This window comes from Perca flavescens, chromosome 12, assembly GCF_004354835.1.
Source record: "Perca flavescens isolate YP-PL-M2 chromosome 12, PFLA_1.0, whole genome shotgun sequence".
NCBI classification, from domain to species: domain Eukaryota; kingdom Metazoa; phylum Chordata; class Actinopteri; order Perciformes; family Percidae; genus Perca; species Perca flavescens.
The window spans coordinates 24777283-24798164 of NC_041342.1; the positions used below are offsets into that span (position 1 = coordinate 24777283).

At 39.9% G+C, this 20882-nt stretch overlaps 3 protein-coding genes across 3 annotated transcripts in view; 1 reads left to right on the top strand and 2 right to left on the bottom strand.

The window, feature by feature from the left end:
* Window positions 1-58: 58 nt before the first annotated feature.
* On the bottom strand, window positions 59-5625 carry eif2b5 (eukaryotic translation initiation factor 2B, subunit 5 epsilon). Its single transcript, XM_028593948.1, has 16 exons — window positions 5391-5625; window positions 5003-5127; window positions 4688-4873; window positions 4412-4589; window positions 4247-4327; window positions 4084-4161; window positions 3683-3995; window positions 3433-3578; window positions 3150-3294; window positions 2954-3055; window positions 2742-2843; window positions 1949-2039; window positions 1731-1854; window positions 1506-1631; window positions 1204-1314; window positions 59-345 (listed from the first exon to the last, which is right to left on the bottom strand). The coding sequence occupies exons 1-16, from the start codon at window positions 5547-5549 to the stop codon at window positions 283-285; spliced, it is 2130 nt and encodes a 709-aa protein (XP_028449749.1). The 5' UTR covers window positions 5550-5625; the 3' UTR covers window positions 59-282.
* A 458-nt stretch (window positions 5626-6083) lies between these two features.
* Window positions 6084-10475, bottom strand: LOC114565368 (crystallin J1A-like). Its single transcript, XM_028593372.1, has 10 exons — window positions 10255-10475; window positions 9699-9765; window positions 9215-9391; window positions 8703-8801; window positions 8489-8581; window positions 8237-8393; window positions 7126-7241; window positions 6757-6834; window positions 6491-6630; window positions 6084-6392 (listed from the first exon to the last, which is right to left on the bottom strand). Exons 2-10 carry the CDS (start codon window positions 9763-9765, stop codon window positions 6294-6296), a joined length of 1026 nt encoding a protein of 341 aa, XP_028449173.1. The 5' UTR covers window positions 10255-10475; the 3' UTR covers window positions 6084-6293.
* Window positions 10476-16336: 5861 nt separating this feature from the next.
* casq1a (calsequestrin 1a) overlaps window positions 16337-20882 on the top strand; it is an 8194-nt gene continuing 3648 nt past the window's right edge. Inside the window, exons 1-4 of the mRNA XM_028593616.1 lie at window positions 16337-16760; window positions 20079-20172; window positions 20473-20573; window positions 20758-20869. Of these exons, the coding sequence (XP_028449417.1) occupies window positions 16524-16760; window positions 20079-20172; window positions 20473-20573; window positions 20758-20869 (544 nt within the window). The 5' untranslated portion in view covers window positions 16337-16523. The remainder of the gene's footprint in view (window positions 16761-20078; window positions 20173-20472; window positions 20574-20757; window positions 20870-20882) is intronic.

Below are 20882 nucleotides of genomic sequence, written 5' to 3' on the forward strand. Positions count from 1 at the left end.
CGGTTTAATATTGAGACATTTTGTGTTGTTGACAGAAAGGTGAGAGATTTTCAAGAAGTCCGAGGGTCTTTCTTCTTTATTTGGATATTGACGTTCATAACACAGCCCCTACATGACGTGGCACTATGTGATGAAATGAATATGAGCTTGAACTGTACAGAAGAGATTTTGATGGATATAAGTGGCAGAAATCTATTGTGAAAGGTAAAACCAACAGCCTGAATCCCTTTATTCACACAATAATTTTCAAGTTTTTCGTCTTTGTCCTTTTTGAAGTTCTCATTATTTTCCTTCCTCCTCTGAAAACTCCTCAGCCTCCTCCAACCATTGGATGAACTTTTGAAGCTGTTGAAGAAAAAATATAAGGGACAGGGTTGTGTGAGAAATCCAGCATTCTGAAACTCCATCACAATTGCTACCAAAAACGATACAAATACATTAAAGTAATTTGAAAAAGGTCTTCATTGTAAATTGGGTTGTGATGTAATTTATATGTAAATGATGAGGGCGTCGTGGATTTTGTCAAATACACAGCAGGCCCGCTGTTGATGGACAGGTCAGATGAGTGAACATTCTCCTCTTTGCAAAACAAGATTATAGGTCATACCAATCACTGTTTTATTACAGTGTTATGTTATTCCCTTTAATATTTAGATTTTATATATTAATTTGTAGAAAAAAGAAATAATCATTTGAAAAACCCACCTATGTGATTGATGTCTTTATTTCTCTTTCATTTATTTAACTGATGTTTTTCCTTTTTCCCTTGCAAGTCTGGTCCTCCATACAAAGTTTATATTAATATCAAGTCATAGTGGTTAAACAGTAGTGTCTAATATTGTTGTCCCTCTCTATTAATTTGATTCTGCTAAATTCTATCTTCATCTACATTGTCTTGAATGCATTTTAAAATGTAAAAAACATCTAAAGAATGAATAGCCTCGATGAAAGGTGCTACATAAATAAAACGTGCCAAGCAATGCGCTTTCCTCTGAGCGTTCAAAGAAAGGAACAATAAGCCCAACAATCTGGTATTTTACACCAAGTTGTAGCTCTCCATACTGTTTTACATCTGTTGTGCTGGCACCAGCTGGTAACACATCATCTCATCACATCATACTTCAAACTTCAACCAGTTACAGGATAATTGTGAAATGATGTCATAACTATTGTCCTATGTGACCCAGCTCAGCCTGTACCTACCCCCTGGTTCTTGCGTAGCTGCTTGCTCATGTCGGTGGTGGCTCCCTGGGAGAACCAACGCAGTATCATCTCCTCCTCCAGGATCTCCAGCTGGTACATGCTCATCAGGACCTGGATGGAAAAAAACAAAAAACAAAAACACAACATCTTCAGCACCAGGTATAGTCCAGGATGAACGCAGAGTAACCTGCAGGATTACATGGTCCCTGATGTTCGATGACTTAACATCTTTTCTTGTTAACCCGTGTTCAACCTGTATTGGAGTTTACTGAGTGTACATGGAAATGTCAACTGGCCCTGACCTTGAACATAGCAGCCCAGTGACTCTTCTGCTCCAGGAAGTGTTCCTCAAAGGCAGACAGACAGTCTAGATGGTCCTGTGCTCTCTTCACATAGTTCTTAAACACCGGCGCCCATTTCTTTAATAACTGAGAAGAGAACAAAGACAAAAGTAAAATCTTTAATTCTATTGTTTCTACACTTACATGAACGTGTTGTTAAAAAAAAAAACAACAACACATATTTACCGGTTCGAGCAGAGTAACGTATTGTGATGGGGTAAGCTGTGGGCCCTGCTGCTTGAAAGGATACTCCAGCACCACTCTCGTTAAGATCTGCATCACCTCCTTCAGAGTGATGTTGTAGGCGTACCTGAAGGGAAAGTGCATGTCAAAACTGAATGTGAAAAAAGAATCACTTTGAAAGAGAGCAATAGAACTGTGGGCAATTTTAAGTTCCTACTCACTTGAGAGAGTTGATCTCAAGTACAAGATTGTCACAGCTGATGTTTTCCTCCAAACCTCTCTGCAGAGTCCCCAGCACCTCCATCTGGAAGACTACGCATGAACAGACCAAAGAACAAGAGTCAGAAAGGAGGATCTCTCAACCCAAAGACATAACAGGGAGGCTTAAGTCCTCATGCATTAAAAAAAAAAAAAAAAAAAAAAATCCAGCCCCTTGCAGATTTAGATCCGACCCGTATATCAATTTGGGTTCCCCTAAATTTTGGCCCACCTAGTTGTGAGCCAAACCAAAAACACAGGACAGTGTTTTTCTAACTGCAATATCCTGACATTCAAAGTAGAACATGGCAGATTTGCAGAATTTGAGATTCAGAAATTCCCCCAGAAGCAGAGAGAGAGTTTTCATATTCAGGCTGAGAAACAGGTTGTTGTTAAAAAAAATGCAAAAATGTCGGAAAAAGCAAAATAATTTACAAAAAAGGTGACAAATGTCTTAGAAAGCCACAAAAAAGTCAGAACTAAATCAACAAAAATGAGGAAAAAAGCTACCGAAACATATATATATATATATATATATAAAAAAAAAAGTGACACGCAGTAACAAAGCACGTCAATAAACTCTACAGGCCCTTGGTGTGATTCTCTTTTTCCAGTGTGGCCCTCTGGGGAAATGAGTTTGACAACCCTGATCTAAGTGTAAAGAGAAGATTTTAAACAGATATATGCGGTTATATGGTCTTGTGGTTGGTATTTTATCTCTTTGGCCAGTTGGGGGCAGACAGGTGAAACGCTCACCTGTGACATCATCCATCTCGGGGGAGGGGATCACTGGGTCATCAGGATCATCGGGCTCACTGTCCTCACTTTCACTCTCAGGGTCAGGGTTCAACACCAAACCTGTCGCACAAGAGACAAAAGCCAGGCTGCTGGAACATGGACTATAGCATTATGGGAAATGGCAGTTTTACTATGATGACCTCAATAAGCCAGCCACGCTGCTATCCTACCCCAGAGACAGTGCAACAACTCTTCATCCTCTGTGTCATCCAGACTGCTAGTCTTCCAGATGTAGCCTTTTCCCTCTGTGCCAACCTCTGCTGGGTTAAACACTGGAGGACAGATGAACACAAGGCTCTTTACCACAAACATGTAAGCATTTTGTTTACTTCATGTACAGTATATGTCAGTACGCACAATACACACCTTTCAGTTTGGGTTTGTCTTTGCTGTGACCAACCTGGGCATCGTCACTCAGGAATTCGTCATCATCCTCCTCCTCCTCCTCCTCTGGAAGGTGCATGGACACCACGGTGCCTTCAGGTAGAGAGATGTTTGGTCCAATCGCCACCTGCAAAACAGTTTCCAGCAAATTAAGCGAGGAGGTCGAGATAATCTGGTCTTTAACACGAACAGCAGCTCTCCAAACTCACTAATTTGATCTATCAGCTTTTAGCTAATTACAATAAAGAATACATGCATTGCTTACGTTATACGCCAGGACACACCGTTTGTTTAGCTTCACGCCCTCTTTGACCTCAACCTTGTCGCAGACCAGAGACTGGCTGATCACTGCGTTGCTGTCAATGTGAACATTATTCCAGATGTAGGCATGGTCTAGGGTTACATTGTCACCTGTTGGTGAAAAAAAAACGGCGACCGTTAACACTACTTTTATAACATACTTAGATATATCCTACTTTCAAACACAAACAAATGCTGCTGGTCAGAGAGCTCACCTATGGTGCAATTGTTACCGATGACACTGTTAAAAATGTAACAGTTAGCACCGATGCTAGTGTCACAGCCGATGAGAACGTTCTCCACCATCTGGCTGCCGTGGCCCAAGCTGACTCCAGACCCTCGGTAGACGTTGTGGCGAGAATACGTGCAGCTTCGTCCCTTCTGGTCAATGAAGTTAGCCTCTGGAGTGAGCGGGTACACCCATCGGCGCACGAGGTCCGACGACACAGAGTCGTACATGAGAAGGTTGGACACCCGGACCCCGTAGCCATCCTTGGTGACATGCATGTGTATCTGGTTGCCCAGAATCTTAACAGAAATTCAATAAATGATGCACCGAATCAGTAGCATAACATGATGAAAACTTCTATAAAATTTTAATATGGCTGCGCAATACCTCTTCATTGACCAACATCCCTCTGACAAAGTCATTCCTAGTCTGGTAGTCAAAATTGTCAGTGAAGAGCTCAGCAACCTGAAAAATGAATGATGAGAAAACTTGTGTTACCACAATCACTAATAGGGAGTTCAATAGCTCCTGTCTCTATCTGGAAACTAACCTGTGGGGAGCAGATACTGATGTGACAGTCCAGGAGGTCGTGTCTGATTTCAAACTCATCACTTGCACTGTGAAAAATGTTCTGCAAAACAAACAGGAACGACTGTTAATAATCAATCCAAAGCCCAAGGAAGTTAAAGATATGATAAAAATGTGAAAGTCCTACCATGGGGAACTGTAGCCTCTTCAGCCCCTGTGTCTTCTGATAGTGTAAAATCCGCTGGCTCTTGCTGTCCATAGCGACTATGACATCATCTTCCTCACAGCGGGATCTGTGACCTGGCGATGATTCCTTGAAGATCATAGTCATCACCGAGATGTTCTTCTCCATCTTGCGACGATGCCTGTGCATGAACAAAAGTACACATATAGAGCCGTATTAGATCAACACAGTCAAAGGATACCTTATACTGTAATTTTGTTGGGACTATATTTCTCTCACCTGTGCTCCTGCAATGCCTGACTGATGTCAATATTCGATACGACATCTCCGTAGACCAACACAAAGTCGGAGCGCAAAAGGGACTTTGCGTCAACATCCCTGAGCACATCCCCTAGGGAGCGGTACATCTCTGAAGTGATGATGTGGAGTGTGTTTGGAGAGGTGGGTCGACACCACTTTGATTTACTGTCAGACACAGGGACAGGTCAACATCTTTCATTGAGACCAATTTGCACAATACACACACACACACACACACACACACACACACACACACACACACACACACACACAGAGAGAATTAGTGAAACTTACAGCAAGTGTTCCTTGATTTCACTGGCCATCCAGCAGCAGAAGACAAATGTTTCCTGCACCCCAGTGGAAGTGAGGAACTCCAGGGTGTAATCGATCATGGCAACGTTACCCAGCGGCAGCAAAGCCTGTCATCATCGAAAATGTGACAGATGTCATGAGTGAAGTAACGTTAACTGTAAAGCGTCACGGTGGAAACTGAAAACAAGTAACGCTACCCAAGCACTATTACACAGAAACAACACAACAGCTCAAACAATAGCTTTAAAGTTACGTGTTTTAGCTTTCTTATAATGGTTTCACCGGTGTAAGAGCAGCCCTGTCACTGTTTACAGCATGGACACTGGTTAGCTAGCCATTAGCGCTCCCGTTAGCTTAGCTCGCTGCATACCCTTGGGTGGTCTTTAGTCACCGGGAAAAACCTCCGGTTGAAGCTGTCAGCGACTAAAACAGCCTGCAGCGGCTGCTCCTCTTCTTCCTGCTCATCTGCACATTTTCTCCCTGATAGCCCAGAGCCCGAACGACTCTGTTTTCCTCCCCTACCGGCCATGTTTGACTCCTAAGTGCGGTGCTAACCAACTCTGTCGTCAGACACACGTACGGTGGCTGCAGTGGGACAATCTTTTTTTTTTTGGTGATTGTAATGATCCAAACAAACAGGTTTTACAGGATTACAATTGCATTTGTTTACCATGTTTGATTTAATTGGAACACCGACTTGAATAAAACCGGGGAATAACATGATTGGATAATAATGGAAACATATTTGAGAACCCCAATTGAAAAAGCCAAAATACTTAAAAATACGAATACTGGTGACCTCTTTGCAAAAGTATAAATAATTGTACTTAACTCTATCCCAACTAACACAGGAGTTAATATAAAATATCAGTACAGCTATGGCAGTACAGATAAGTCAAACAGTCCATTCCTCACTTGTCATACTGACTCAGGGACTGACCATATTAATAATATATTTGAATAAAAACATGTTTGTGCTTTATTATTAGTTTACCATGTTCATGATGATGAGCTTTGCCATCATTGATTGGCACAGGTTGAACAAAAGATTCTCAACATTACATATATTTTTTTTCCAAATTACTTTATTGCAGAAAAACTCAGTTATGAACATCTGAACCAACATGTTTAACTTTACCAGAGACACAAACATCAGGCTCCTGCCGTCCAACAGTTTAGGCAAGAACCTTCATACAGTGTCCTGTGAAAGCACAACAGTTTTTCATTTTGTTCTTTGCCACCTCAGATTGTAAACACTTCCAGAAAAAGAATACTATTGGTGGTGTTTGGTTATCTTCTTGGCATGCTTCAACACTGAGTCATAATGCAAGGTTTTGGATATCCACGAAGCTGGAATTCCCTCAAGTCCAATCTGTGAGAATTCAAATAGCACATTTTTATAAATTATCAGGCATACAATACTGGCATAATATTATATATAATGGAGTTAAGATTAGCACACAGTCATACCTGAGCCCCAAGACAGGCTCCAATGAAGGACCCTCTGCTACAGGTGCAACCCCCACAGCTAATTGTATCTCTGACAGCCTGCTCATAGTGCTTGGCTGTCAGGACTCCATGCAGCGCTGCTTGGAATGCACCTGGCAAACCTGAATGAACATCAGCACCAGATGGGAATGACACGAAGGCATTGCAACTGGTTGTCTCAATATTTGTCTAGTACAGTTAATGACAGCTGTGTGAGTTACAGGTAGTACTTTGCTTTGTGAGGATACCTCATGTGTTTGGAAACACAGTGGGGATTAGCTCCTGAGGAGTTTTTGAAAGAGTCTCCTTCACCTGATGAATGTGCCCTGGAATCAATCAGAGAAGAAGGTAAACTCAGAGTCACTCAAATACAATAACAATTGCCAAATGTAAAACATTTAAAGATACATAAAACATACACTTTTGCATGTTATTGTATCTTTAGATTGAGGAATGTAGTAACAGACCATGGTAAAGTTAAAGTCAAATTATTACCAACATCGTTACTACTCAGTATATTAAATTGCACAAAATGAGAAAGCGTAAACCCTTTAATCTCATGACTTAGTCCCATGACTTTGGTGTAGTGAAGTAACAATGCTGCATGCCTCACATACCAATAACTGCTTTGTCCAGTTCCTGGGGCTGCTTTCTGTTCGGGTCACTGAGCTGATCGAGCACCGAGTCCAAGGCTTTTGGATCAGGACCATTCAGGATGAAATGCTCAAGAAACCTGGGAAATAGATCAATGAATAATTCAATATATATTTCAATTTTAGTTTGGCCCCTATCTGCACTTAGTTTTAGGTCACTATAGTTTTTTGTTTTTTTAAATAAACAGAGTGAATTAGTTTAACTATTGTATCTGCTTCTGCACATCTAAAATGTACATGCTCAAGTTGGAGGATTCCTGCTGCGTTTCTTTCCAACTTTGATGTTTGAAGTTTTTCAGTTCATTTTTACTTAAATGGTTCAAATTACAACCTCCATTAGGAAATGTACATGCAACTTTCCATTTCACATACTGTGTTAATCATTTTATGTTCACCTTGCATTTCATTAAATAGTTACGCGACATTTACATTTAAAGAGTTTATTTTGAGGATTAAAACCAAGTGATGATGGGTCTTCCAAATGTAAATGCTACTCCACTGCAGTTTTTCTATGTGGATGATGAAATTTCCAAATGTATGACATATCTGGAATTCAACCCTGTCAGTGGAGATCTTCATATGTTGCTATTATATTTCAAAATTAAATATATTTAATGCATATACTTTCTAAATTATTTTAGGGTTGTTTTTGACTTTATCTTGATAGCGGACATCATAGCGGTTACAGGAAATAAATGGAGACACTGAAATTATACCCGTCTGTCACAAGATTTTAAGTACAGAGATGACAAGAACATTTGAATACTATGTTGCCCTCCTTCAACAGTGTTTATTCCACCATCACAGATGAGGTCTTGTGTTTGTCTGTATTTGGTCCGCTGTAATAAAGTAAGCAACCTCTTTTCACAGCATTGAGTGTGTCACTGGTGTATTGTGTCAGTACGGATTACCAGGTAAAATGTCTTTGCACTTGTTGTGTCATAAATCATAATGTTTTGTCATGCATTATTTGTTTCAGATTCCACATTTAGAAAATGCACAGTATTTTCATCAGTAACAGAGAGTGAAAACAGTAAAGTTAAAGCAAACTGATGACTATGGAAAACATACTGACCTTGCAGCTGCTAGAGTGTCTGCCACACATGCATCATTGTTCTGGGTGACACGGACTGCCTGCTCAACCTTTTCCAGCATGTCAGGCTTTCCTGCATAAAAAGCCACTATAGGAGCCAGTTTGGCTATTCCATCAATCTGACAGTCGCTCTCACAGCCTGTGGAAAATTACAGTAGTAATAGTATAGTAATAGTTAGAGCGGTTTCTCTTAGTTAGGTCTTGGTTATTGTAATGCAATTACTGCAGATTTACCAGTCTCCTCTTTGCCTGCATCCACATTCTTCAGGAAGCTCTTTAAACTTGCATGTCTCCATGGTCCCTCAATGGGCAGCTGAGGTTTTGGCCCTGGTATACACAACAAACACAACATCATCAGTATTCCCACCTTACTAAGTGAATAGAGTTGAATTCATTCTTCTGCAACTACATAAAAGACTTGTCAACTTCTACTGGATAGTTGTCCTACCTCCTCTCTCTCTGTAAGGATCATTGACAGGTGTGTCATACTCTGATCCAGGCCCAAAGAATTTTAGTGTGCGCTGCTTCAGATCGTCAACATTTAGACCTGGCCATATAGGTTACACAACTTAGACAAGGGCAAATACAAAACTCACACAGTCGTAATATTGCAAAACCAGGATCGGGACCTTGACATTGGTGAAGAAAGGGGTCAATTAGATATAAACCATCATGGTATATACTTTAACTATTTTCTAGAGTGAGGATCTAATGTTGGCATAATTCAGCTGTGGTGACGAGAGGTATGCTACATGTCCAGAACCAATGTGGAGTGTCACAGGTGTAAGTATAGTGTCAACAATGATGGGAAGTGCACATATAATAACAGAACCTACTGTCAACAACCACTTTTTTGAGGTTTTATTTTGATTCTTAAATTACACTGTTTCAACAGATGTAAAAGTTTGAAGTGACCGTGAGGGAGTCTGGTGGGTCGATAAGATGAAGAAGCAAGCCTACCTCCACATTCGGACAAGGACTCCAGCAGGACAAAGGCCTGGTCTCCGTAGCAGCTCTGCTGGCCCGTCTGCCTCCTGTAGAAAGGGTTGGCCGACTCAGGGCGGAACTCAGGGTTCGGATCCTGAGCCAGAATCCCCTGTAGCTTCTGCCGATCGTACACCCAGTGGAGGGGCTGCGCTGTTGAGGACGATGAGTCAGCAGGTCAATTTCATTCAGAACCAGACATTCCTTGAAATCAAATGGCTGGCTGATACTAGGAAAGGTGCTACAACATGCAAAACAACTGGTGTTGTCTTTAAGGGTAAAGACTCATGATAGCAAAAAAGTTAGAAACTCAGCAGAAAAGTGCCTACTGGTGTTAAGATGGTGATACTTTGATGAAAAAATAAACTTTAAGAGTATTAAAACAGGGGGCAGGACAAGGAAATTAATTTTATTGACTAGCTACATAAGATACAACTCTACAGACTTATACCATCAATACCTGCTGCATCTGCAACTGCTGATCCTACAATGGCTCCTATTGCTCTGTTAGACAGAGCTGCAGCCATCTGTAAAAAAAACAACATTCAAAGTAATATTGGATATAGGAGAATGGTTATTATGAGTTGATAAAACTGAACGATTGTTATTGTAATTCGAGCTGAAACTGTAATAACTGGCAGTTTTGAGTTTATCTGCACTGTACTACTTTTCCTATATTATCTGACAGGCTGTGTAGCCTACAGCTTGAATAATTGATATTAGTGTGAGGTAGCTATATTTCAGCAGTAACTAGCTAACGTTACAACTAGTACCGCATGACTTGAATGCAGCATTGTTTTATCTCGCAAATATTTTTAACGACAACAATGGTAGTTCCGGCCAGAGGAAATGAAACATGCGCCGAAAGATTCGTCTTGTATCTGGTCCAGTATAATGATTAAGTAACGTCAGAGGAGATAGCAGTAACGTACTTATAAACAATGTAACGTTAGCGTCACTTGACGATAGCTAACGTCAGCTAACGTCAGTCATTAACGTTAGACATAAAGTCTTACCTTAAACTCCGTTTAATGTAACGTTAACGTTATGTACCAACTGAAACCCAGGTCACACTGCAGTTTGTTTCGACCATCGGCAACTCCTGAAGGTAACAATTTACATTTCACTCATCCGTAAAATGAATACAGTCTGTGAGGTGTGTTGTTCCTACATGTTATGAAAGGTTGTTGCTTTTAGCACAGCCCACAGGGAAGCAAGAATATAACCCCGCCCCCCTCTGTTCACGCCACCCTTTGACCTATGCCTTTGACCAACATAGACGGAAGCAAAGCCGGAAGTAAAGATTTATGGACATTGTTCAAGCTGACAGATATGCTTAGCTACAACTGTGATAATGAGATATATAAATGTCACTTCAATGTAACATTGCTGCATGCCATGCCATGCAAATTAATTCATTAATTTTGAGCAAATCAAACACTTCATTTGCTGCATTCTGGTGAATTTTTCTGCAGCAATTTGTGCCTTTTCTGCATCAATTTATGGTGCAAATGTCTTTAATTATGTGAAGGAAATTATTATTAGATATTTGGTGGCGGTTGCACAGGCCAGTATTTGATTATCCCCCCTGTAAATTATGCCTATGCATGTATTAAAGATAAGCTTAAATACAATATGCTTAAAAACAATAAAGTGCATAGGCTACACGTAGGCCTATAAAATACCCCAAACACTTACAAATTTTCAATTACACAAATAAAAACGTGAGTCTGTGAAGTAGGCCTATTTAACCCCAGAATTCAATTTTCATCTATCTATCTATCTATCTATCTATCTATCTATCTATTAGATTAGATTAGATTAAATTAAACTTTATTGTCATTGTGCAGAGTAGGACTACAAAGACAACGAAATGCAGTTTGCGTCGAATCAGAAGTGCAAAAAAAAAGCAGAAAAGTGCAATGCGATATACAAAGTATAGACAGGTGGTGCATAGGCAGGACAAGAAATATATTGCAGTGTTATAAGAGCAGAATAAATATGGCTATGTAATATGAACAATGTATGAACAACATGTACAGATATGTGCAATGTCGTAGCAGTGACATTATAATAGTAGTTTCTTATTCTGCTAATACACTGCATATATCTATATAGATATATGCAGTGTATTAGCAGAATAAGAAAAAAACTGAGTAAATACGGATATTCTGTATGAACCATATAGACAGATATGTACAGTATAGTACAGCTATGTACAGTTTGGTAACATTATAAGAGTAGTAACAAAAAGTTTACAGGATGAATAGTATGAAGAGCAGTAGAATCTGGAGCTATGCATAGGTGTAATTACAGTATGTACATTTGTATCTTACTTATTAATCTATCAATCTATCTATCTAGACTGTTAATATTAATTATTAATATTTATGGTTTAGATTTAAGTAGCGTCCTCTACTGACCAGTAGAAGTAATGAAAGCTCCCTCTTCTGGACAAACCATCACAGACTCTCCACCTACTGTATATTATAACATGTGTGTAGAGTCATGATAGCAAACACATAAATGTTATTTTATAGTAGGACAAACATGACCTCTAAAGAACATTTTGATTTTTGAGGAACAAATTGGTTACAATATATAGAAGTCATTTTATTATTTACACCTGTGACTTATTCACTGTGGCTTGTGAAAATGTCTTCTGCAAAAATATACCGATTTGTAAGTCAACTCGCCTAGTCTTACAAGAGTTTATCCTCCAGTTCACTGCTTTTTTATGTCAATGTTTTTCGTGACAAGACAAGACAAGAATGAGATCGGACACAAAGATGAATGTCATTGGTTGTCGTGTAGGTATGTGGTTTATAAAGAATAAAATAATAACAAGAATGTAATTCTATTGGAGCATCTGTGCTCTGTCAAAGGGTAAATCCACAGTGAGAGACAAAAGGCAAAGTAGACATGTCATAGTAGGAAAAGCACAAAACCGTTAATGATGGCTGCATTGCACTTAGGAGAGGTCCTGGTATTGTGCATGCTGACTCACTGAAATAGCTTACTGGGTCACTTGATGAAATTGAGCCATCGTTAAGGTTATCAATTTCAGCTGTGCTTTTCCTGCTATGACAAGTCAAAATGTCTGCCGTGAAAAAGGTCCATTCACCTCAGTACGTGATGCTACAGCAGGTGTTTTCAGTCGTCATCAATGTTAAAACACCTGCTGTAACAGTGCAATAACAGTGCTGCGGTTCTCTTTGAGTCAGCCCCCCCTAACTTCAGTTTTATGAGTGAGAATAGAGTGAATAAGAAAGTAGGTGGAGTCGCCATTTTGTTTAATGACTCATTCCAATGTACGCAAATATCTTACGGAAATTTTGCTTCTTTTGAATATGTGGTTCTTCAGCTAAGATCCTCCCCTCAAGCTCTACTTCTAAATATCTACAGGCCATCTAAATACTGTACAAACTTCTTTGACGACTTTACTGAACTGTTGTCTATAATCTACACTGACCGTGTAATTATTGCTGGTGATTTCAACATTCATGTTGACAACCCCCAGAACCGAGGGACCAAAGAACTGTGTTGTGTTTTTGAGAGCTATGGACTGACTCAGCATGTGACACAGCCCACGCACAATAAGGGGCACACTCTGGACTTGATTATCTCCAAGGGTGTGAACATTTCCAAGGTTGTGGTGACTGATGTTGCTCTCTCTGATCATTCCTGTGGTTTTTTTTAACGGCACTGTCTCTCTGCCCAAAAGTGTTCAAACAAAGTTAATCAGAAAACGGTATATCACTGAAAACACCAGTGAATCAATCATTCAGCTTTTCTCCTCTACACCCGCCCTCACTGGGGCCTCAGTCACTGAGCTTGTAGATAATTTCAACTGTAAAATTACGAATCTTATTGATGCTATTGCTCCCACTAAGGTCAAAGCTGTCTCTGGTAAGGAAAGATCTCCATGGAGAAATGTTATAGTTGTGAGAACAGAAAAAATAGAGTTTCGAAAAGCTGAACGCAGTTGGCGAAAATCTAATCTCCAGGTTCATTATAACACTTATAAAAAGAGACTTCGCATTTATAATATGGAACTAAGGAATGCAAGGCGGTCCTTTTTCTCTGACATTATTGCCAGAAACAATAATAATTCACGTGCTTTGTTTGCTACTGTTGATAGATTAACAAACCCTCCAGTACCAATAGCATCTGAACTGTTGTCTACCAAGGCTTGCAATGACTTTGCCTCCTTCTTCACAGACAAAATTCAGAAAATTAGACAAACAGTCAGTGCTTCCATATCAAGTACAGGATATGTGTTGTCACAGTGTGCACGCAAAACAAATTCCAACATGACACAATTTCATACGATCAACCTCAAAAACCTGGAGGACATTATAGAACATCGGAAAACCTCCTCCTGTTGCCTTGATATTCTACCAACGGGTGTTTTCCAAAATGTTTTGAATTGTTTGGCTTCTGATCTTCTACAGATTGTAAACACGTCTCTGCTCTCAGGTATCTTCCCACAGGCCCTGAAAACTGCAGTCATCAAGCCACTCCTAAAAAAGAACAATCTAGACACGACACTAATGAGCAACTATAGGCTAATATCAAACCTTCCATTTTTAAGTAAAATCATAGAAAAAGTGGTTTTTCAACAACTCAACCTTTTCTTATCGCTAAACAACAGTTTCGATGCATTCCAGTCAGGTTTTTGAGCACACCACAGCACCGAGACGGCTCTTGTTAAAGTCTTTAATGACATCCACTTAAACACAGATAGTGGCAAAATTTCAGTCTTAGTATTACTTGATCTCAGTGCAGCATTTGATACGGTAGACCATGACATATTGCTTGACCGATTGGAAAACTGGGTTGGTCTTTCTGGCTCAGTACTAAAGTGGTTTGAATCCTATTTAAAGAATAGGGACTACTTTGTGTCTATAGGTAATTATACATCTGAGCATACAAATATGACGTGCGGAATTCCCCAAGGCTCAGTTTTGGGGCCTCTTCTGTTCAACATCTACATGCTTCCACTGGCTCAGATTATGGAAAACAACAAAATAAGTTACCATAGTTATGCGGATGACACACAAATTTACATAACCTTATTGCCAGGGAACTATAGCCCAATACAACAATTAATTATGTGCATTGAACAGATTAATGATTGGATGTGCCAGAACTTTCTTAAATTAAATGAAGAAAAAACGGAGGTGGTCGTTTTTGGAGCAAAAGAGGAACGATTGAAAGTCAGCGCTCAGCTTCAAACGACAATGTTAAAAACAACAGACAAAGCCAGAAATCTTGGTGTAGTCATGGACTCAGACCTAAATTTTAAAAGCCACATTAACATAATTAAAAAATCTGCCTATTATCACCTTAAAAATATATCAAGGGTTAAAGGGCTTATGTCTCAGCAGGATCTGGAAAAACTTGTCCATGCTTTTATCTTCAGTAGACTTGACTACTGTAACGGTGTCTTTACAGGTCTCCCTAAAAAATCAATCAGACAGCTGCAGCTGATTCAGAACGCTGCTGCTCGAGTCCTCACTAAAACCAAGAAAGTAGATCACATCACTCCAGTACTGAAGTCTCTACACTGGCTTCCAGTGCCTCAAAGAATTGATTTAAAAATACTTTTACTGGTTTATAAATCACTAAACGGTTTAGGGCCAAAATACATTTCTGATCTGCTACTACATTATGACCCACCCAGACCTCTCAGGTCGTCTGGGACAGGTCTACTTGTTGTCCCCAGAGTCAGAACTAAACAGGGGGAAGCAGCGTTCAGTTTTTATGCTCCACATATCTGGAACAAACTCCCAGAAACCTGTAGGTCCGCTGCAACTCTCAGTACTTTTAAATCTAAGCTAAAGACCTATCTTTTTGATGTTGCTTTTCTTTAAATAATAATATTTTATTAACTTTAATTTCTTATACTGCACTGTAACTTTTATTCTTATACTGCTCTATCAATTTTATTCTTGTCTTTTATTGTTTTTAATTTGTTTATTATTGTTTTTTAATTGTTTTCTAACTGCTCTTTAATGTTTTATGTAAAGCACTTTGAATTGCCCTGTTCCTGAAATGTGCTATACAAATAAAGCTGCCTTGCCTTTCCTTGCCTTGCTGTGACACCACTGATTGGGATGTGATGAGACACATACAGTCAGTGCATACTTCAACAACTCCCTTCAAACAAAATCTTTCCACTTTAGTACTGTAGGCTGCATGTCCTGTTACAGAAAAGAGGGGTGTGTCGTGTGCATGTGTGTGTTTTGGGGGTCTGAAGGAGTGTTACGATACCATGCCTGTCATTCTTTATAGCTTACCTCCTCCCTTTCAATCTGTAAAGTAATATCACATCACCCCAAGGATACATGCACACATTGCACGGAATACAGGTACTGTATGTACAGATGGATCAGGCTCAAAAAGAACCCAAAGAAATTGCCACATGCATGCCCCCCCCCCTTCAAAACTCTATGTTTCACTTTCTTCTTGAGTCAGTGCTAAGTGACACCTATGCACTGAATCCTCAGCAGGTGCAACACCCTCTCCTCTCTCCATGTCCCTGAGTGACCCAGCACCACATTCTAGCGCTGTGCTGGTGCCAGCGGCCGCAAATTAGACACCAGCACCCCCTCCTGATATGTACTTCCCTGTCCTGCATCCATTATTTTTAGCTGGGATACAAGCCTCCATCTACACTTAATATGGGAAAAGAGTTCCTCATATTCGTAGCCACCTCTAAATCCATCATATCGCTGTTTCTTTAGTTGGTGCAAAGCGGACAGGCTCAACAAACACACACACACACACACACACACACACACACAAACAAACAAACACATCCCATCCTTCTTCATCTCTTTATTCCTTGCTTTTGCACCAACTCTCTTCACTTCCATCACTGTCTTCTCTTGTTCTCAGTGGATAGGGAGAGGAAGAGAGCAGGTTGGTCCTCATCTCCTCACTCCACCCACTTTTACAGGTCTGTACACACACACACACACACACACACACACACACACACACATACAAAGCTGTCACCCCAGCAACCACAGTGACCCCCACCTCATCTTTCCCAGTTACACCCCACATAGACATACATTTGCACCTATGTCAAACTTAGCCCAACCCCTTTTACACCCTGTGCCCCACTGCCAGTTACAGGAGTTGGTCTTGCTCTCTTCTGGGTGACGCGGATTGGAAAGGGTTCTCCATACCTTTACCCATTTTGGTTTTTTTTGCCGGCCCTTTTTTTTACTTAAAAAAAACTGTAAATACATCTACATTATCTTAGAGAGGAGCCATGAAGTGGACCTGGGTGCTTGTGGCAGTCTTGCTGTCCTTTGGGGGGCTATCACTGGGCAAGGAGACCTTAGACTTCCCAGAGTATGATGGCAAGGACCGTGTCCACGACCTCAACGCCAAGAACTATAAGTCTGTGATGAAGAAGTACGATGTTATGGTGGTGTACTATCATGACCATCCCGGATCCAGCCGCGTCGCCCAGAAACAGTTTGAGATTGAGGAGCTGGCCCTTGAGGTGGGTTGAGATGGGAACTATGGGTTTAATAAGGAGGACAGCTTGCTGATGAGAAAGCTGGATTCATATTGCAAAGCACACAGAAACATTACACAGTCTTTAACTCCAAGTTGCTACTTGGTTGGAGGCACTAGTTTTATTTGCATGCACAGAATATGAATCATGCAGATGTGTGTGACAGTATACTGCTGGTAGAGGGCTAGGTACATATAGAAAATAGATTATTGTTCATTTTAAATGGGTAAGAAAGGAGTGTAATTGTTAACAAAGATATATTTTTGAAATTTGAAATGTGTTGAATGTGGAATTGAACATGGGCAGAGTTATCATGGGAAAGTGATGCTACAGGGTGGAAAATAGCTTTTCTGGATTCAGAAATGCTTCTTGTTGAAGTCCCAAAAATGTGTCACAAGCCTCTGCTGTATATTGTCAATATCGTCCACCTGAGCTGTGAGGACTCGAGATATAATTTATTCCGGCAAAGGCTGTTTGTGTGTGTGTGTGTGTGTGTGTGTGTGTGTTGTGCGTGCGTGCGTGCGTGCGTGCGTGCGTGCGTGCGTTCGTTTGTGTGTTGTGTATGTGATGTAGGCTACTTAACACACCTCTATCAGCATGTCTCAGGTGTCCTGTCAGCCTGGATACTCAGCAGTTTTATCACATTTCTGACAGAGAGACATTACATCACCATTGAGCAAGCTTTCAGTATCAGCTCACAAACACATTAAACCACAATTGACCTAGGTCAGTTTTCAGGTTACTTAAAAAAACAAAACACTGAATATCAAATGTCACATATTCATACACTGCATTTTCTAGGAAAAGTTATACTTGCATTTGTTGAAAGTTGCAGTTCTATAAAAAAGTAATAGGGGTGATGACTGATTTATCAAATATATACTGGATCATGAGGCAACTATATTTTATAGCATTTGGCATGACTACTACACAGTGTACAGTAAAGGCTCCTTCCTTATAAACTTTAAAACAAAGCTTTTTATGTTTCAGGAGAGCTGTAAGCATTTTTGGAACTCACATGCAAAACAGGCACACAAAAAACTCTTGGCAATTACAACCAAATTCAAAAACAGATTTGGGCATCATGTGAGTGGACACTAAAGGAAGTATTCAACACTCAACAGTCCCTACCACAGCTGTGATCGTACCAAATTACATAAATTAACATGAAAAAACGAACTAAATTAATCAAACAACAAATTACTGATATATCTTGTCATGTAAGTTCAACACAATTAATGAAATGGGAAGGAAAATAATAGTAATAGATAATTATAGAAAGGAAAACATTGCAACGTTGCTCCCCTGAGCATATCACATCATCACCACAGCCTTTGGTGTCTCTGTATGGGAGTGTTAGGGCTCGGTCTTAGGGCTGGAGGCCAGCTCTGGAGGTTCTGGCTCCAGTAGTGTCGGCTCAGCTCTGCACTGTGATTGACACTTGCAGTACTGTACTTGTCAGCGGATCCCAGAGCGCTGAGCATCACTGCCACCTCGCCAAAATAGTCCCTGGGCTGGCGTGGCTTCTGGCGCTATATTTATCCCTAGCTGCTTTTGTGGTGGGTCGAGCTCCCTGAAGGCTTGTGTTGCTCCTTATGAATGTATTATGATTTACATTTGATGAAAATATATTATTAGTAACAGACAGCAGCAAAGGGCTCAACATTTTGGAGGTCGAGGCACTGTTAGTTAAAGTTAAATGAAATATGAGATGATGGGAGTGATGAAGTCATAATTAGGTGTTTTTTCCCTTTTGAAAATGAAAAAACTTATTGTTAAGGTGGTTTAACACTGTGACTGGGGTCTTTCTGTTGATGCTTAATATTGTTTCCATTTACTATTAAATGCTCACTGTCCATGAAAACAGATAAGTATCCTGTGTCATGTAGTGTTTTTTTCTTCTTCTCAGTGAACCAATACAACATGGTAGTATTTAAAAATGAAATTGTGTAAATCTGCAGTGTATTTTGCATGCTGTTTAGTTGGAAAACATCAGATCAGATCAGTTTGAGGCTATGCAATCCCATCCCAGATATTGAGGTTGTTGGTTTAACTTTACATGTAGTTAGGGAGGTTCAGTTACTCCTGACGAAATTATATCAGCCACATTACTGCAGATGCACCAATGTATAAAAACAACTTTGCATATATTAGCCTGTATTTGTAGGACATGCAGATGTGAAGCTATGAAATATTTTTCATATTGTATCTATAAAAAAACTGCAGAAAATAAGATGGCACCATGATAACTAGGGAGAAATCTAATTTATTTATATTACATATTCAAATCAAGATAAACAACTTCCAATGTATCTATGCAAATGCTCATATTTATCTCTAATTTACCTCTCACTTTATTTATTGGTTTTATTAAAGTGTTTACACAGGAAATGGAAAACAATTAGCAAATTACCAGTATAAATAACCAGTGCTTAATCTGTTTATCAGAATTTATTTTCAAATGTATCCTTCAGTTGCTTGGATAGTGTGAAGCCTTACTCACTTCAATGACTTGCCCTTTAGAAGCTTATTTTAGCCTACTTAAATGCCAAAAGGGTGGGGTCTGCAACAAAATATAATGCAATGCATAAAAAAGTCACAATAAAACCAAAATACTGTACTTAAAGACTCAATTTGCCTTTATACAATGTATGTATAATTTTAAGCATACTTACATTATATATAAAGTTATGCTTTGCATGTATTTTAACTCACCTGCTGCTAACTTACAAACTCACTAACGGAATTGCTTCACTGTGCCCCACCCATCTGCAACTCCAATCAAATTCAAAGAAATGCCAACAATTATCTGCACAACAACCTGCAGGACACACTGGTTAGTCAAACTACTATATTCATGCCAGTAAAAGCAGCTGCTCAAGATGTCTGAGAAAGTGTGTGTGTGTGTGTGTGTGTGTGTGTGTGTGTGTGTGTGTGTGTGTGTGTGTGTGTGTGTGTGTGTGTGTGTGTGTGTGTGTGTGTGTGTGTGTGTGTGTGCCTTTTTCCCTCCCTAACACACTGAGACAACCCTCAAACCAGGCTGTAAAGATGGCACTGCCATTGGTGGAACCAACTGTCAGTCATGAGGTTCAAGTTTCATACAGATTTAGAAAGTGCACAAGCAGAGCTATGAAAAGCAGGCTTTTATGGTAATGAAACTAATAAGTGAGACAACTTTATCAAAAAGGTATACATGTGCATGATATGGACTGTAAATCTACTTCACACTTATGCAGGCCATGTTTTATGGACTAAAATGACAAATCATGTCCTTGGTTATATGACAGTGTCTTTGTTTTACAGCTTGTAGCCCAGGTCCTGGATGAGTTTGATGATGAGGATATTGGAGTCGGCCTCATTGATGCAAAGCACGACAAAGTCGTTGCAAAGAAATTAGGTAAACACTCAACAAAATCAACACAGCTGCAGACTCTTGTAACTTAGGTCATTATGCAAAATGAGACCAGCCAGTACCAGTATCTCAGCCATTTGTCAGAATCAAACTATTGATCTAATGGCTAAATCAGTTGTACTGACCTGTAGTGACAATGTAGCTCTCAGTTGAATGTGGGCTACTTAATTTTAGTGTTTCCTGTTCTTACGAAAGATACATGTAACTATTGTGGGAAGGATGAGGCCAAATTGTCTAATTAGCATATGTGACCTTTGCTCTGGGGCTTCTTCTCTTTTCCCCCAGACCTTGATGAGTCCGACAGCGTCTACATCTTCACAGACGATGAAGTCATAGAATATGATGGCGAGTTTGCAGCAGACACTATCGTGGAATTCATCTATGATGTTCGTGAGGATATAATCTCCCAGTTAATAGCTTGTTTTATTTCACCAAAAAACGTCTCTAAATCCCAGTTTGCTTTCTTTGAAGATGACACAGAATCTGACTCTGGGTTCTTCTTTTCTCTGTCACCTTCAACTCCATTGTCTTCCCCCTTTCTCCTCCATGCCCCTCCTTTTTCCTTCATAGGTTCTTGAGGACCCAGTGGAAATTATTGACAATAGTAGGGAACTGAAAGGCTTTAATAACATCGAAGAGGACATCAAACTGGTGGGCTACTTTAAGAGTCACAAGTCAGAACGTAAGAATCTGTA

Excerpts from the sequence above, each read along its gene's own strand:
- eif2b5 (XM_028593948.1), bottom strand. The coding sequence starts at position 5,549 with ATGGCCGGTAGGGGAGGAAAACAGAGTCGTTCGGGCTCTGGGCTATCA. Across the intron at positions 3,295-3,432 it reads GGTGTGTCCTGGCGTATAAC|GTGGCGATTGGACCAAACAT; the intron begins GTAAGCAATGCA and ends ACTGTTTTGCAG. Across the intron at positions 1,855-1,948 it reads CTTGAGATCAACTCTCTCAA|GTACGCCTACAACATCACTC; the intron begins GTGAGTAGGAAC and ends CTTTCCCTTCAG.